A 17,905-nucleotide genomic window follows, 5' to 3' on the forward strand; every position below is an offset into this window, starting at 1 on the left:
ATGGGCTATAAGACCATCGCCAAGCAGCTTGGTGAGAAGGTGACAAAGTTGGTGCGATTATTCGCAAATGGAAGAACACAATCTCCCTCAGCCTGGGGCTCCATGCAAGATCTCACCTCGTGGAGTTGCAATGATAATGAGAACGGTGAGGAATCAGCCCAGAACTACACGGGAGGATCTTGTCAATGATCTCAAGGGAGCTGGGACCATAGTCACCAAGAAAACAGTTGGTAACACACTACGCCGTGAAGGACTGAAATCCTGCAGCGCCCGCAAGGTCCCCCTGCTCAAGAAAGCACATATACATGCCCGTCTGAAGTTTGCCAATGAACATCTGAATGATTCAGAGGACAACTGGGTGAAAGTGTTGTGGTCAGATGAGACCAAAATGGAGCTCTTTGGCATCAACTCAACTCGCCGTGTTTGGAGGAGGAGGAATGCTGCCTATGACCCCAAGAACACCATCCCCACCGTCAAACATGGAGGTGGAAACATTATGCTTTGGGGGTGTTTTTCTGCTAAGGGGACAGGACAACTTCACCGCATCAAAGGGACGATGGACGGGGCCATGTACCGTCAAATCTTGGGTGAGAACCTCCTTCCCTCAGCCAGGGCATTGAAAATGGGTCGTGGATGGGTATTCCAGCATGACAATGACCCAAAACACACAGCCAAGGCAACAAAGGAGTGGCTCAAGAAGAAGCACATTAAGGTCCTGGAGTGGCCTAGCCAGTCTCCAGACCTTAATCCCATAGAAAATCTGTGGAGGGAGCTGAAGGTTCGAGTTTCCAAACGTCAGCCTCGAAACCTTAATGACTTGGAGAAGATCTGCAAAGAGGAGTGGGACAAAATCGCTCCTGAGATGTGTGCAAACCTGGTGGCCAACTACAAGAAAAGTCTGACCTCTGTGATTGCCAACAAGGGTTTTGCCACCAAGTACTAAGTCATGTTTTGCAGAGGGGTCAAATACTTATTTCCCTCATTAAAATGCAAATCAATTCATAACATTTTTGACATGCTTTTTTCTGGATTTTGTTGTTGTTATTCTGTCTTTCACTGTTCAAATAAACCTACCATTAAAATTATAGACTTATCATTTCTTTGTCAGTGGGCAAACGTACAAAATCAGCAGGGGATCAAATACTTTTTTCCCTCACTGTAGGTCAAAAATTTAAATAAATTAAATCACGACGTTTCGGAGGAAACACAAGCTTCCGTCTTCAGGTGGAACCGTCACAGCACCTGAAGACGGAAGATTGTGTTGCCTCCGAAACGTCGTGATTTAATGTATTTTAATTTTTGACCTACGTGACTTTACCGAAAAAACCAAAGAGTATGAATCCTTGCAGTCACCAAAACTTCAAATCTAGAGTTAAATTGGGACTTGCAGGCGGTGATCTGAGACGATACATGGGGTTACTCTTGGGACCTTTCAGGACGATGTGTGTGGGTTGGTTCGGTTCGGATGGATGTCATGATCCGGACAGTTGAACGGACTACTGGCATTAAAAATCCTGACACTCGCCGGTGTTGAGCACTTGAGCTTCAGAGCATTGAGTTCCCGTGCAGGTTGTGCCCAGGGTTGCTCTGGGTCTCCTGCGTTTTGTCTCCACCTCCATTTGGTTATTCATTGCTCGTCTCGTCCCTCCCGCTGTTGCTGCAGTAGTTGCTCTGGATGTTCATTATTGCGTGTAGTTATTTGAGATGAATTATGAATTTAGACACTAAAATCATTGTGAATTATAGCGCCACATAATTAAACAGGTCCGGTGTTTGACGAAGCATCGAATTATGTTACTACACGCACCGTTTTTATTGCTCCATCTCCACGAGAGATGGCCGAGAGGACGTAAATATTAAGTCAGGGAGGGTGTCTATGGGCCAAGACCAGTCACTGTACGACTTTGCAGCCGACATATACTCCCCGTAAAATTGACCTTAAAAGATGTTGCATCGATTGCTACAAAACTGATCAATAGGTGACACTGCCAATGGCCGCACATCATAGATGAGCGAGTTCTTTAATGAGTTGTATGTGTCAAGCAGAAGTTGTGAACGCTATCGACAAGTATTTACTTGAGCGAGGTCAGAGTGCACTACTTCATGTTGTCCCAGCAATGTACTTTTCTGAAATACTTGAAAACGTGCGAAGATAATGAACGGGATGGAGTTTTAATGACGTACATCTTTTTCATACGTGCTGTGGGGAACCGTGGCGGAGTGTCGTTCACGAACTATGCTACTATGAACCCCGACAATCTGAGTTCAATTTCAGCCACTCGCTAACATCAGTGGTGAGAGATATCTGATCAGCTCCTGTCCCGCCAACCCCCCCCCACCCTCCAAACCCCATCACCACCACCCCCAGCGTGGTGAGAACAACTCCCACGGCATCGGGAGCCCTTCATCCAGCAGTGGATTGACAAAGGTCCGAAAATGTTCTAATATTATAACTCTATCATTGTTTGTCTTGAGCCGTTGCATATTCTTTACACCATATTATGTATTTAAAGTTAATTCTACAATTACATATTGTTTCCCTTCTAATCAACTTAGTGCAGTATTTGGTATATTACAAGTTACTTTACACGTGTTACGCTAGATTTAAGGTAAAATGTCAATGCAGGTCAATACTTGGCACATTGTTTTCCACCAGTGGTGTCTCGAGTTCATATGTTTGTGGACTCTAAAGGTATCACGATAAAAAAAAGATTTCGTGCGGTGGGGTAAAATGTGCGCACGCCAAAGCATTTTCAAGACTTGTGGCCGGCGTTTAAGAGGCCAAAATGACCTCTCAAGGGGTCCTCTAAGGATACCCGCCAGCAGTGACGTGTGCAAGCGATTCCAGGGCTGCACCTTTACCTTCGTATCGACATTATTGGTGCTGGTGCATGTTGCCGTGCTGCAAAGCAAGAGTACCGGTGATGACAGGTCGTTCTCTCTGTGCGGTGGGACACATATTTAGTGCTCACTGTGAAGGTACACATATCTACATCACGTTAGTTAAACGCTTACCAGTGGGCCTTGTTTTAGTAAGCTTTATTTCTGAAGTACTCCAATAGATATTCTTGGTTCTTTCGGTAAAGTCACGTAGAAGGGAAATAATAAAATAATAAAATATATAAAACAATAAAAATTATCACGACGTTTCGACTGCAACACAAGGAGGTGTGACATCCCTTCTCCGTGACTTTACCGAAAGAACCAAGAATATGAATCCCTGCAGTCACGAAAGCTTTAAATCAAAATTTATCCCAATAGAGTCAACAAGCATAAGATGCTTAAGATTGTCAGGATATGGTGCATATGGCTCCGGACTGGAATTAAAGGGGATGGCCACCGTTATTCCAGACCAGGAGGCCTTCAGCCGTACGGCTCTTTAAAGGGCTGTTTCGTGACGTTATTTATTAAGGCGCCACCGTCTCGTATTCACGTGCATTGTGGCTCTTACCGAATTCGAAAAAAATGACTCTTGTTATTTTTGGTTGCCGAAACCCTGTTTTAGACGAATCAATTTATACGAAAACGTGTGCAAAACAACATATTTTGTATGCGACTCGGCGCAGCCAAGTGTAAAACCCCAGCTTGAGCAGAGGTGCGAGATGCACCAGCAAGTAAAAAAAAAGGCTCAATGCAAAAGCACGTTTTGCAACTGCCGGTCAACCAGCAGCTGCAAATATTCTCCAGTGCAGCCAATAAAAAAACATTTCGGGAAGGATTTCACATGCGTGCGTTGTATGTGTGTGTTCAGGAAAGCGAGTCTGAGCTCAACGAAGCGTGGAGGCTGTGTGCCGGCTCGAGCGAGCTATAAACTAATTACACACGCGATTTCACCTGGGAGCGTCTTGACTTCATTCCTCCTAATAGGTTGCACTAAGCACAGAGCTTGCCCGTGACTCGGACGCGTCTTTTTGACGACACGGCCCCCGATTCCCTTATTATTCCACGGTGTAAACAATGTTTAGGATACATTTTTTTAGAATGCCTTCTTGGAATTTGTTTTACTCTCCAAACACTATTTTTTTTATTTGAGTAAGTAAAACAATATTAATACTGTCAGTACATATTTGAATTCTGAACAGTGTAGGCCTAATTACCTTTTTTATTTTCATACCGTGGTCCATAATTAATAACAATTACCACATACAAGCAGAGGCTGGATTAGTTAATGATTTTACCCATTGTTGTGAATATGTAGGCTTAGCTCTGGACCACAACAAAGACAAAGATCCCAGTATAGCCTTTAACAGACTATAAGTGCTGGGTGGGTGGCCAACACCACGCCCGGCCGCTTTTGTCTCCCCAGTGATGATGTTTACACACCACACCAGATACTCATTTGAGGCTAAGTCGACCTAGGGGAGGCACAGGACTATAGATAATTGTCACTGGTGTGGGCCGTTAGCGGGAATTGAACTTGCGTCGCCGAGTTCGTACCGTAGTGCGCTAACCGCTACACCACCGCTCACCCCCCACACAGACAGATGGACGCACACATTCACCTTTTGAAAATGAGTACTTGCCATATTGGAGTTTGCATTGGATATCTCTTCACAATAAAATGCAGCCTGCAGATCTGGTTTTCTGCTTTAGTCGGCGTATATGGTAAAATCAGAAAATGGCTACAAGTACGTTGACACGTTCCAATAGTGTTTTTACATCTTCATCCTAGCTTAGTACATAGAAACTACCCTTGCAAACAAAGACAAGCAAAAGGTAATTTAAGGACTGTTGGTCAATTTGGCAACACAATGTGGCAATTTAAGTAGCTTAAGAGGAGCATGGATGAGTCCAGTGTTCATGTGTTGGCCAATGATTGGCTACTGAATGCGCAACACAATCACTGGTGTTGTCTCTTGAAGTCCCGAGGGGGTTCTTGAGCATGACAATATCGTGAAAATCTTTCGTGAAAATCTTTCGTAAAAATCATGGCATATTTTAAACGTAAGTTTTATATTTAATGTCAATATACACTATTAAATATACCAAATGCGTAATATAGTATTATACTAACACCCTGCGTATTAAACATCGGTAGGCTGCATGACAAATTAAAATGTAATTGTTGAGTATAGGGGACGTATACAGCGTATGTATTCCAATACAAACTCAGAGTATATACTGTAGTATGGTATATAACCATCGGATATTTTTTTTGTAAGGTCACATTTCACAATACAGCTTTCTGTATATACTGTAAAATATCATCTCCATATTTCACGAGCGAGCAGGTTAAAGGGGACCGATTTACCTGCCACTCTTAACCAGATTCTATTGCGTCTCGTGTACCAAAAGCAATTCTGAAATGAATGAATGTATGAATGAGAGCATATTGTTCACGTGAGTTGCAAACACGTTGATACAGGAGACAACATTAGCAGGCAGTGTGATGTCAGTCCCTGCTGGGCAAGTGTTGGATGCCACGCACGGAAGCCGGAGCTTGTAAATATGCTGGATGTTGTGAATGGTCCCTAAACTGGCCATCAGAAGTGTGAAAATACGACGATTCGCACTGTGGTTGAAGTATGCTGCTGCGTGTTCTGCAAATATTAAACACACAGCAGAGGCCCACAATGCCATCATAATAAGTGCGTGCGTGATGGGTTCCATTGTTAAACACCAAAGTACAAAGTCAATAAAAATCAATCACAATTTTCACGTAGCAAAAATGTTCACATTTTTTTTTCTGCTGCGAAGGGTGCATCCCAGGACATCCAATATATATACACACACACAGTATGCAATATACGTTGTATAATGTGTTCAAAAGTATGGTACATAATATACATGAGGTACCGAAAAAAAACGTCCCGGATTTCACACATGCTGTCATTCACGCACTTCTGTAAAAAGCGAAAACTTGACTTTCTTCTTGAATGTCACCGAGGTGCTCTCGTCTTCGCCCTCGTCTGGGAGGGCATCGAGAGGGCTGTAACTCAGGCTGTCGCTGTTCGTTCTGTAGCAGTGCTTCTCGACGTAGACGCCGCCGTTCTCCCTGCTCGTGTGCGCTGCGTCGCGGGCTACCTCGACCGCGCGAGTGCCGAACTGAGGCCTGCCCGCCTCCTCCCTGTCCTGGAGCTCGATGCTAATGTGAGGGTGAGAGATCGTTTCACCCTGCGCCTGTCGATTCAGCCGCAGCTGGTGTCTGACTGCCAGAAACCCGCAGTTAATCAAAAACACACAGAAAGTCAGCAAGAACACACTCAGCAATGTGTACATTCCGACCTGCAAGTCGCTGAGGCTTTTATGGCTGCTCGAGAGTTGTTGTCCAACAGTTTGGTCAGAATTTATAGTGCTATTGTGCAATACTGTTGGCACGACCCAGTTATTGATGGTCAGGGCGGTCATGTTTTCTCGAATATACGTTTGTTCGCTCGCCAACTGCTTTTTCACAACCTCAGGCAGTCCAAATTGAGTTTTTTCTTGATTATCGACGGACTTCTCTTGCGTGGTGACACTTGTGTTCTGCTCCAGATCCAACAAATCATCCTCTCCCACATGTGTCTCTTGACCAGGGTTTACTCCGCCCTTGATAGAAGGCATCGTGGCATTTCTGTCAAATTGCACGCGCACACCGGGCAAAGACACGGCAAGTGTGCTCCTCCGCTTGGACTTCTGGCAAGAGTTACTGATCATAAGCTTCACCTTCACAAGGCCTCCCTGCCCATCCCCTTCGGCCACCACAGATGGCCAGGCATTTGAGGAAAAGTGGCGGATAGACACCGCGTCTTTGTCAAGTGAGCTCACAGACAGACTGTAATCCTGGGGGTTGTACACGTCGAGTGGTGTCACGGAGCCATCGCTGAAGCCCAGCCATACAGACAGCACAGCTTCCTACACAGCAAATGTAAGAGACAAATGTAAAGAAACCGCGCAGTTCATGCTGTAGTCATTTAGAATTAATGGGGTTATATATACTTATTGAAGCTCTTCAAATCCGATTCGCACATATGGAATTCATCAAGGAACACAAAGTGAATAAAAAATGTATACTGTTGTGTTGCCATGTTTGAGCAGTGGCTCAACTGTGATTAAACACATATCCTCGCTCTGTGTGTAATCTATCCGAGTGGTATGATCATAGTTATCAGTATTAGAGTACTGCATTTAAAACTTTACGTAAGAATGGTATGTTTGGACCTTCGTTATTGCCATGAAATGTGGAGTGTACGTGTTTGCTTCAAAGTAGTAGCCCTGTTAAACAAAATCCAGGAAAGCTTCTCAGTGTCTCCAGATTTGTGTTCGTGAGTATTTGATAAATAGAACCACTTTACTGTGTATTGTATGTGTATGGAGATCAGTGGTTTAGTGGTTAGTGCATCACATGAACCATGCAATTATGGTTAAATTCCTGGCCATTTACATCTAAAACTAGTACATGAATCTCACCTAGGTATCTTAGATAAGCCCGGCGTAATATTAGTAGAGTACTACCCATTAAGAGGTGGTCGACAAAGATGATCAGATGAGAAAGTGCGGATTGAAAATATTTTCGGGTAGTTGCAGAGCTTCATTAACCTTCATTAAATCAGCAGGAGCTGTGATCCTATTCGTCAGCACATGGCATTTTCACAGCTTGCCATTTCACGCAATGAATGCAGCCGGTGCAGTTTTTCAGGTGCGCTTTGTACATACTCGCATTGCCTGTAGACACCTAATTATCGTACATTTGTATGCATTGCCAATGTGGAAATGCTGTGTCCGGTGTACATTGTTATCAAGGCTACGTGCACTTTTCAGCGCGCTCTAATGCGATGGAAAATTTAAGGCTGTGTATGAACCTGCGTTGAATGAGGTGAAAATGGCGAAGGTACGGAATAAGATGCACCAACTGCAACAAGAGCAGGTGCCTCCACAGTGCTGAGAAGACTGCTTTGACATTCTAATACAAACCATGAAGATCTACTGGAAATGGCTTTCAATTCGACCTATCGCAGGCGACAGTTCAGTCAATCAATCTTCACCTGATCGACGGCTGCTTGCGTTGTGGCCGAAACGTCGTGAGAATTTTATTATGTTTTATTTTCATTATTTTATTATTTCCCTTCTACGTAACTTTACCGAAAGATCCAAGAATAAAAAAAAACATTGTAATTTGACCATTATGCTCTCCGAAGGTGAGGACTCCCCTGGACAAAGCCACGGCCAGCAAGACGCGGCAGATGAAGCCGATGACATCACCAAGCTCTGCTCCACCCATCACCTCTCGTCCAGTGGCACATTTGGGAACAGAGGTGAGACCGTTGTTGCCAACTATTTTCGTGTGATCTGCTTTGTTGAGCAATCGAACTGATAATAATTGTAGAGCTCAGCTATGTTTGAGCCACGTACCCTTTACCCAGTGGCGCAGTGACCACGTTATCAGCTCAGGGGGTGCGACAATTGGTCAGGTGGGGCCCCAATATTTGATTTGTCTCGCACAGTCGCAGCTAGGCTCTATGTCTACGCTCCTCTTCCTTAATCGCATCATTATACAAGTTGTTGTTCTTTTAAACTGTTGTTTAAAAACATATTTCATGGTGGTTGTCAAGGGAGCACCAACTCGTAGCTTTGGCCACTAGGGGGGGCAAGGAACTCACTGCTCCCCACGCTAATGACACGATAGACCCGACCTGAATAATATGATATTAAATTGACGATGTTTAAACTGAAACAAAGAAACATTTCTGGTAATGGGTGAGCACAATTATCACATGGGTTACTTTTTTACATTTTATAACATTGGAGGAACATAGCATACAGATTGAACAATAGACAGTTTTTACGCAATTGTGTACTATAACCACGTCTAACAAACATGCTTATATAGGCTGTTGAATGAGGAGGAATGTAATGCATTTCTTGCATCTAAGTCCTTTCTTGGCCATTGCATTTGTGGTTGGTATATCAGGCCACAAGTTAAGGCACATCGGATATTGGACTCAAATTAATAGCATGGTCTGTGTTACGCATCAAACGATGGTCATGTTGATTTGAAGCTTTCGTGACTGCAGAAATCCATACTCTTTGGTTCTTTCGGTAAAGTCACGTGGGTATAAAATAAAATAAATCACGACGTTTCGGGCGCAACACAAGCGTCCGTCATCAGGTGAGAAAGCATGGTGTGCTGCTGAGGCAGACTGTTTTAAAACATTAGCATGCTAATCTCTCACATTAACATAGCCACTTCCGTGCCCTCGTCGAGAAGGCTGCTCTCCGATCTTACATTTACATGCTAATTTCTCACATTAACATCACTAGCCCAGCCCACTTCTTTATGACCCTTGGACTACACCCATTTCAAACCTTTTAAAACAGTTTGCCTCAGCAGCAGATCATGCTTTCTCACCTGATGAGGGATGCTTGTGTTGCGCCCGAAACGTCGTGATTCATTTTATTTTATACCTACGTGACTTTACTGAAAGAACCAAAGAGTAATGGTCATATGCTTGTTCTTTTGGGTCTTTCGGGAAAGTCATGTTAATAGGTAATTTTGTTTTAACCTATCTACGTTCAATTAGAGCTATCGCGGGGGACAATTCATATGAATTCCTGCAGTCACAAAAGCTTTAAGTCAAGATTTAATGGTCATGTGGATTTACAACTGAGCTCTGAGACGTGGAAACTCAAGCTACTCAATGTAAATTTGAACACATTAAACACGTATTTAGCTTCCTATTCAGTTCCCCCCACTAATGGGGCGGTGGTGAATTCTGCTAGGGTCAAGAAAGAACAGCATCGGCAAGGCTCGTAGCAAAGTCTTACCATCGTGACGTACAGCAGTTGCAGGAAATTAAAAGAGGAACACATGCTGTTACAGTCTGATCTCCTATAATGAGGTAGTTGCGTTCCTGAAGAACACCACGTTATAATATATTATATGTTAAAGCTCAGTTCGCGACAACACGTGAGATGCATATGCATGCTAAACAAAGACTGAGGCACGTGGGTAGAATCTAGAAGCATCCAGCAGCATCCCGCGGTTGTACGGCCGAGGCAGCCATACAACCGTTTATTCTTAGCTGTTCACTCAATCGCGTTATATCCAATTCACATCCACGTACAAAAAAATGTGTTCCCTAATATATTCATTGCTTTACATGCAATTCGCATTAGAGGAGAACAGACTGTATTTGTTATCTTAAATGTCTATTTCATGTATTAATACCGATCATTTTACTAATGGTAATTGCATCAAATTGTGTGTGTAAGAATCGATGTTTTTTAAATCGTAAAAATGTTGTACGTAATTAGTTCAAATGACCCCTGCATTTTCTAGAGGTCACTCAATTCACCACAATATATAAAAATAAATGTTTCGACCCTGAATCGTGACAATTCATCAGCATTTTCTGGGGAGAGGGGGCTTAATTGAAATATATTTAGGTTAGCATTAATGTAAGCCACAAAGAAGGAAATAACCATGTGTAAAACAATCTAAGTCACTTTAAATAATCTTATATTACAATACCGCTGAATCCCTCTTGTCCACAGTTAGATGGGGGACGTACAACATGGATAGTATCATACACAATGATATCGGTGAATTTACTCCACGTTTTTGTGCAAGAAATTGTGAATAATAAATTGAATGTTTCAATGGACTCTGATCCACAGTGAAAGTGTGGATAATAACATTACAGCATAATATCCCAAAGTGCATGCTGGGAAAAGGGGCTCGTCAACACCCACGGACAACCCATGGGTAATAGGATGCATTTGCCATGTGATTCCTCCTATCTTTGAATTGTTCACATATATCAGAAAAAGCGTTTGAGTGGCGACTGTAACGTGCTGTGTCTAAAATGCATGCAGCAGTAACACACAATTGTGAGACACAAATACGAATCAGATACATAATCAGTTTATTGTGGGTTGGATTTTGTAAGTATATCAATTTGCTTTGAACTATATCTTTCTCCACCACCTGATAGAGCCAATCCAATCAAGTTGCCACGTGGGGAAATATACCAATTGATTTGCTTTTCCAGCAAACCAAGTACACATTTTCGAGAGCTCAGCTTTTGTTAACGCCGAATGATGCTGGATGTAATCTCCAGTGAGACTTTATTCACTCTGTCGAGTGGTGGAGGTTTACAGTTAAAGGAAATAACATTGCACCTCCACGACATAACCCCAAGAAAACGAATTATATGAATAAATACTGGTTGTCAAAACACGTGTAATAAACCTCCTTGAGACGGCTTCCGGAATCAGTCCTTTTTATTTTCAACTTCCACAGTTACACTTTACACACACTCCCCGTTGCTGGCAGACAACGGAGAGAGGGCAGACTTCTCGCCAAGTCCCCACCGCGCACGTGGCACCCAGAGCCCCGTACGCGCGTGACTCTTGCTCTTGTCATCCCCAAGTCTGCTCACGACTGTCCTCTCTCCCTCTCTCTTAATCCCTTCGTCACGTGGTACCCCCCAGCCAATCATCTATCGACAGCGTTGACCGTTCCCGATGGTTCCCTGTCAATCCCGGGACCACGCCTCTGATCCGGCTCCCCATTAGCTGAGGCCCCGATTGGCCAGGCCAATCACCCCTGCTAACACGCCGCGATCACGCCGAGGCCATGCTCCCTGGCTCATCCCTTATTGGCTACAAAGCAGGACCGGCAAGCCAATCCCCACGTGAACCCTCTATGGCTGTTATTACATCACCCCCCCCCCCCCGGTGAAAAAAATCAGCCGTCTCGGCTGGGAAAAGGGTGATCAACCAATTCCGTAAAACATCTTATTAGGGCACCAAGGTGCGTTTAACAATAAAGGGTGACGGCGTCCCCGCGCCGAACAACACTTCAAAACAGTCACCCATGTAAAACCCAACATACATTAGGGCGCCCCTGCAGCGAGGTAACAACAGGGAGAACAGCTAGAGACGATCAAACGTTAACGAAACGGGAGAGATTTCGATCGCGTACGCGACGCGGGACCCTCTCCGCTTCCGGCGCATGGTCGCTTCGCTTTCAGATCGACAGGAGGTGGTAGACTTGAAGAAGAAGAAGAAGGTTGTTGGTTCTCGGTCATGTCCAGGGCAGGCCCCGTTGGAGGGGGGGCAGCGGGGGCTTCCTCAGCCCTCAGAACCTGTTCATCTGTAGGAGGCACAACACAGTCTCCCTTGGGATCAACGGGTGTGGCAATCGGCGTAATCGGCCCGGCAGACCCCGGCAGGTCAGCTAGTGGGGATGAAGGACCGACACGCGCATCAACATAGGGTTTAAGTCGCGAGGAATGAACATACCACCGACGGTTTCCGTATTCAACGCGGATACTCTGTGCGTTCCGAACATCTATCAGTGTCACGGGCCCCCGCCATGGCCTGTGCAGTTTAGGGGATGTGCCCACCGGTACCTGGGGGCAGTGGAGCCACGCCAGGTCTCCCACTAACCAAGGCATGCGAGTATGCGATCGACGCGCATACCGTTCGTTCCTTGCCTGGGCACGGGCCGTCACACACCTGGCAGCCTCTCGCCCCTCCGTAACTCATTCAAGTGAGTCCCGCACGTGATCAGGCAAGGAGCGAGACGGTTGTTTACTCGGCTTACCCAGTTGCACATCGATGGGTGGAACATTCTCACGGCCATACATAAAAAAAAATGGTGAGTATCCCGTGGACGTGTGTGGAACCATGCGGTATGCCGCTAAGACGCCTGGTATGTGCAAGTCCCAATCGGTTTGCTTTTCACTGACCGTGTGACAAAGCATAGCCGAGAGGGTACGGTTGAATCGTTCCACCATACCATCTGTTTGCGGATGGTATGGGGAAGTGCGACTTTTCTTTGTACCCAGCGCGTCGCAAACCTCCTTAAGCAATTTAGAGGAGAAGTTCCGCCCTTGATCTGTGAGCAGCCTCTCAGGTGCCCCTTTATCCATGACATACCCGTTCAAGAAAGCGTCGGTGATGGACGCAGCCGTTTGGTCGGGCAGAGGCCAGGCCATCGGCCATCGAGAAAAATATTCCACTCCGACGAGAAGGTATTTATTGTCCCTAGCCAACGGGGGAAACGGGCCCAGAATGTCCAGAGCAACTAATTCGTCGATGCGGGACACCTCAATGGAACGTAACGGCGGTACATAGTGGTTCCGAGGCGGTTTCCTCTTCGCACAATCATGGCATGAGCGGACAAAGTCATTGACGTCTGTCGTCATACCGCCCCAAAAAAAATCCTTTTGCATCGCGGCCAAAGTCTTTTGGATGCCGAGGTGCATCAACTTATCAGCGTGCAGAGCGCGAAGCAGGTCGTAGCGAAGCGAAGTAGGCACGACCAAGCGTGGTCAGTCAGACAACCCGTCGGTGCACATTAACAATCCCGACTTGCCTCGGAACATCTGCCACTTCCATCCTGCCAATTGAGATTTTTGTTTCCCTACCAATTTCCGTAGCGGAGACAGCGAGGCATCAGCCTCCTGCTCACGTAACCAGACCGCATGCGGCAGCCGTAAGGTATCATCGGTGTCCACCGACACCTTCTGGTCGTCCTCATTCGCTTTCGCCCCTGTATCGTCCTCATTAGCTATCGCCCCCATAGCCGGGCAGGGCGAGGTGGGCGGTGCCGCGCAGCGGTGCGTGCCCGTCAGGCAAGTGCACAGAGGAACAGGTGGCAGCCTCGAGAGCGCATCAGCGTTCGCGTGACGGGCCCCCTTTCGATATGTAATATGGAAGGAAAATTCCTGTAACGATTCCAACCACCGAGCCAATTGGCCTGACGGCTGGTCCAATTTCAAGGAGTATTGCAAAGCCGCATGATCAGTGCGAACAAGGAATTTCCTTCCATACAGGTACGGCCGGTACAATCGAACAAAATGCACAATTGCCAAAAGTTCCCGCCTCGTCACGCAATATCGCGTTTCCGCAGGGGACAGAACCCTGCTGCCGTACGCCACCACTCGCTCAACACCGTCCTTACGTTGCGACAAAACGGCCCCAATGCCGATGTCACTAGCATCCATATCAAGGATGAACGGCTGCGAGAAGTCTGGGTAATCTAGCGTAGGCGCCGTGGCGAGGTGGTCCCGAAGCGCTCTAAAATAATTTTCTTCCTCAACTCCCCATTTAAACCTTTGATTTTTGCCCGTTAGAACGTGTAATGGTTTTGCCAACGTCGCAAAGTTCTTAACGAAGCGGCGATAATAGGAAGCGAATCCTATAAACCGCCGAACATCACCCACGGAAGTGGGTGTGGGCCACTCTCGAACACATTTTGTTTTCAGAGGGTCAGTGGACACGCCGTCCGAGCTGACAATATGACCCAAGTAACGGACGGAGTGTTGCAAAAGGTGACATTTCCTAGGTTTAAATTTGAGGTCAGCCGCCCGCATTCTTTGAAAAACCGTCTCTAGGCGTTGGAGGTGTTCCTCGAACGTGCGGCTGAAAACAATGATATCGTCTAGATATATGAGGCACGTTTCCCATTGTAGTCCGGCCAACACCAATTCCATGAGCCGTTGAAACGTCGCCGGAGCCGCATTCAAGCCCATAGGCAACCGATTAAATTCAAAGAGACCTTGCGGCGTGCGGAATGCCGTTTTGGCTTTTGACTCGTCATCGAGGGGAAGCTGCCAAAAGCCTGAGGACAGATCAAGGGTGGAAAAGAATTTAGCACCCGATAAAGCATCCAATGAGTCATCTATCCTCGGTAAGGGGTACGCGTCCGCCACCGAAATCTTGTTCAACCGGCGGAAATCAACGCAAAATCTTGTACCAGCATCTTTTTTCTTAACCAGAACAACGGGCGCGCCCCAAGGGCTGTTGGACGGCGAAATAATCTCCGCCGCCAGCAATTCATCTACTGCCCCGCGCACGTGCTCCCTTTCCGCTGAGCTCATGCGATGAGGGTGCATACAGATGGGAGGTGCCGCACCGGTGTCAATATGGTGCGATAAAAGCGATGTGCGGCCGAGGTCCAAATCATTTTTGCTGAAAACATCAGCGTACCGTAGTAATAGTGAACGCAGAGCGTTCCTTTGTTCATTCGACAAGGAAGAATTTTCCCCACATAAATCTGCGATCCAGCGTTTTTGCGAACGATCGTGTGGGGGCCCACCAGCGGGCATCCGGGCGCGCGGCGTTTCGTCACAAGAGGCGAAAGCGGTAGTGGCGTGAGCCAGCACCGATCCCTCCGGAACAACAACGTGGTCAGGTCCCCCATTCAACACCTGTATGAAAGGTGCCTGACCTGGTCGCACGATCGTTTGTGCCGCCGCCAAAGAAAAGGATTTAGATACCGAATTCGATGGAGATAATAGCACGCCCTTCGCATCCCTTCCAATCTGAAGGGGTTTTCGGTAACGCAGCGGAATGAGCATTTGAGCTCCCGACGGAACCTCCACCGTAGCAGCGACTACGGCCGTAACTGCGTTACCTGTAGGCGCACTGGCCAGCAGGGAAGGCAGGAACGCCATCCTACAACCCCCCGGCATTTCCAAACAATTCTGGTCGACCCGTATATTCAGCGGCATCCGGCGCAGGAAATCAGTACCAAGCAAGCATGGGACAGCCAGAGAGCGAGAGATCAACACAGGTCCCTGGGCGGTAATATTTCCGATAGCGATACTCACATCTACCTGACCACAGATACCCATGCTTCCCCCATTCGCGGCAACACACGCATCATTAACCTTGCGTATCCGCGACGCAGGAATGGACAACAAATGAAAAATAACATCTGAAATGATGGTAGCAGATGCGCCAGTGTCCACCAAGATACGGACGTCAACGCCGTCGATGGTACCCCGTACCGTCGACGAGCCCGACGCCGCAGCCACAACCCTGCGAGCCAATTTCTTCCACTGTGTAGCAGAGCGCGTAAGTGGTGCAGGAGAAGTGAAATTATCCTTAGGAGTGTAAGAATGAGTGCGAGTGGATGAGTGATGTGACACGACCTGCCGGGTGTCCGATTTGTGCCGACTCGCCCGAGGTTGTTGCAGTTCCGCAGCAGGTGGAGGAGATGGAGGTCCCCTTGGCGGAAGAGGCGACAGCAGAGGTCGGCAGCGGCAGTCACGGACGAAATGGCCTCGTCTGCCACACTTGAAACAGGCTGCCGTCGTCGGCCGGCGGTCGGAAGACCCGGCCCCCGCACGTGGACGGCCTGCGTAGTCGCCTCGCTGGTCGCGCAGCTGCCGTCCCGGAACCCTATGCGGAACAGCAGCAGCCAGCATGTCGTCGTCGCCGGAGTCGTCGGAGCAGTGGACAACCAGTCGTGGAGACCACCCCAAGGGCGGCCCGTCGATTTCAGGTTTCCCCGTCCACGCCGCCATCTGGTCCCAACGCTTGATATTAAACTTAGCGTCCAAGCAGCGCGCCACCCATCGCGATGTGATCGGTTCGTGGCCGCAGACTGGTAGAGAAATGTTGAGCTCCTGAGACAACTCCAGCATACAGGAAAGGATGAGAGGATCCAAATGATCGGCCGTCGCGTCGGGGTAGGCAGCCATGGCCAGCGCCATCAACGCCCCCCGATAAGCCAAAGGTGACTCCTCCGATCCTCGGCGACGCGACATACATTTTCTGGTGGCTGACGTCGGTGGGTCGTAAAATTCCGCAATCTCTGCGAACGCATCTCGCAGTGTCTTCTTCTTGGACGCTGGGACGGAGCGGAAGACCCCCAAAGAAACGTGATCAAGCAGTGTAGGTAACGCTCCCAGCGCCTCATCCTCCGTCCAGTTGACGGATCTAAAAGCTGACTCGAAGCGCCACGTAAAAGCACTCCAATCGCCCCCGGCGAGAAATTCTTTGATCTGTGGAAGGCGATGTCCGCGGTGGCAAGCGCGCGCCGCGGGCGTCTCCGACTGCTGTTCCTGCGTCCCACCCGTCGCAGGCAAAATGGCGTCCGGCGGCCGCGTGTTGGCAGGCGCGCCCAAAATGGCGGCCGACTGCTCCCGCGCAGCCGGCCCGCCCACAACGATGGCTTCTTCCCGCGTGGCAGGAGCAATGGCGGACCCAGTTTCTTTTTCAGGACCCCTTCCCGCGGCGTCCAGCTGATCCGCAATCTGGCGACCCATGGCTGGAGAGGACGCCACCGCGGTCACCAGACTTAGCAGAATGGCGCGTAACGATTCGATCTGCTCCGCCATCAGCCGCCATCCGTCTTTTGTTCCTGCGATGGTCGCATCTTCTCCCAGTCGACGCGGAGAGGCGTCGAGGAGAGAAGTATCAGCAGGCGGCATAGGGGCTGTAGCCCCCAACAGCTCATCTTCATCCGTCTCGACCTCTTCCTCCGATGGAGGCACGGGCAGGTTCTTTTTTCTGAGGTGTTTGGACATCTTGACGATCGTCCCAACGGTCGCAGAAGGACTTCTGACACCAATGTAATAAACCTCCTTGAGACGGCTTCCGGAATCAGTCCTTTTTATTTTCAACTTCCACAGTTACACTTTACACACACTCCCTGTTGCTGGCAGACAACGGAGAGAGGGCAGACTTTTCGCCAAGTCCCCACCGCACACGTGGCACCCAGAGCCCCGTACGCACGTGACTCTTGCTCTTGTTGTCCCCAAGTCTGCTCACGACTGTCCTCTCTCCCTCTCTCTTAATCCCTTCGTCACGTGGTACCCCCCAGCCAATCATCTATCGACAGCGTTGACCGTTCCCGATGGTTCCCTGTCAATCCCGAGACCACGCCTCTGATCCGGCTCCCCATTAGCTGAGGCTCTGATTGGCCAGGCCAATCACCCCTGCTAACACGCCGCGATCACGCCGAGGCCATGCTCCCTGGCTCATCCCTTATTGGCTACAAAGCAGGACCGGCAAGCCAATCCCCACGTGAACCCTCTATGGCTGTTATTACACATGTATAAAAATACAAACATGTACACGTGTGTTGCAATGTAAACACGACCAATATTAACCATAATAGAGTTTTTTTGGGTTGTAAATATAAATGTGTCGTTAAACCCTCCACGACCCAACACAGCCAATTAGC

At 47.8% G+C, this 17,905-nt stretch overlaps 1 protein-coding gene across 1 annotated transcript in view; it reads right to left on the reverse strand.

The window, feature by feature from the left end:
• Positions 1 to 5,703: 5,703 nt before the first annotated feature.
• LOC144933142 (transmembrane protein 132D-like) overlaps positions 5,704 to 17,905 on the reverse strand; it is a 231,565-nt gene continuing 219,363 nt past the window's right edge. Inside the window, exon 11 of the mRNA XM_078857731.1 lies at positions 5,704 to 6,834. Coding sequence (XP_078713857.1) covers positions 5,830 to 6,834 — 1,005 coding nt within the window. The 3' untranslated portion in view covers positions 5,704 to 5,829. The remainder of the gene's footprint in view (positions 6,835 to 17,905) is intronic.

Source organism: Lampetra fluviatilis, chromosome 6 (assembly GCF_964198595.1).
Source record: "Lampetra fluviatilis chromosome 6, kcLamFluv1.1, whole genome shotgun sequence".
Lineage (NCBI taxonomy): Eukaryota > Metazoa > Chordata > Hyperoartia > Petromyzontiformes > Petromyzontidae > Lampetra > Lampetra fluviatilis.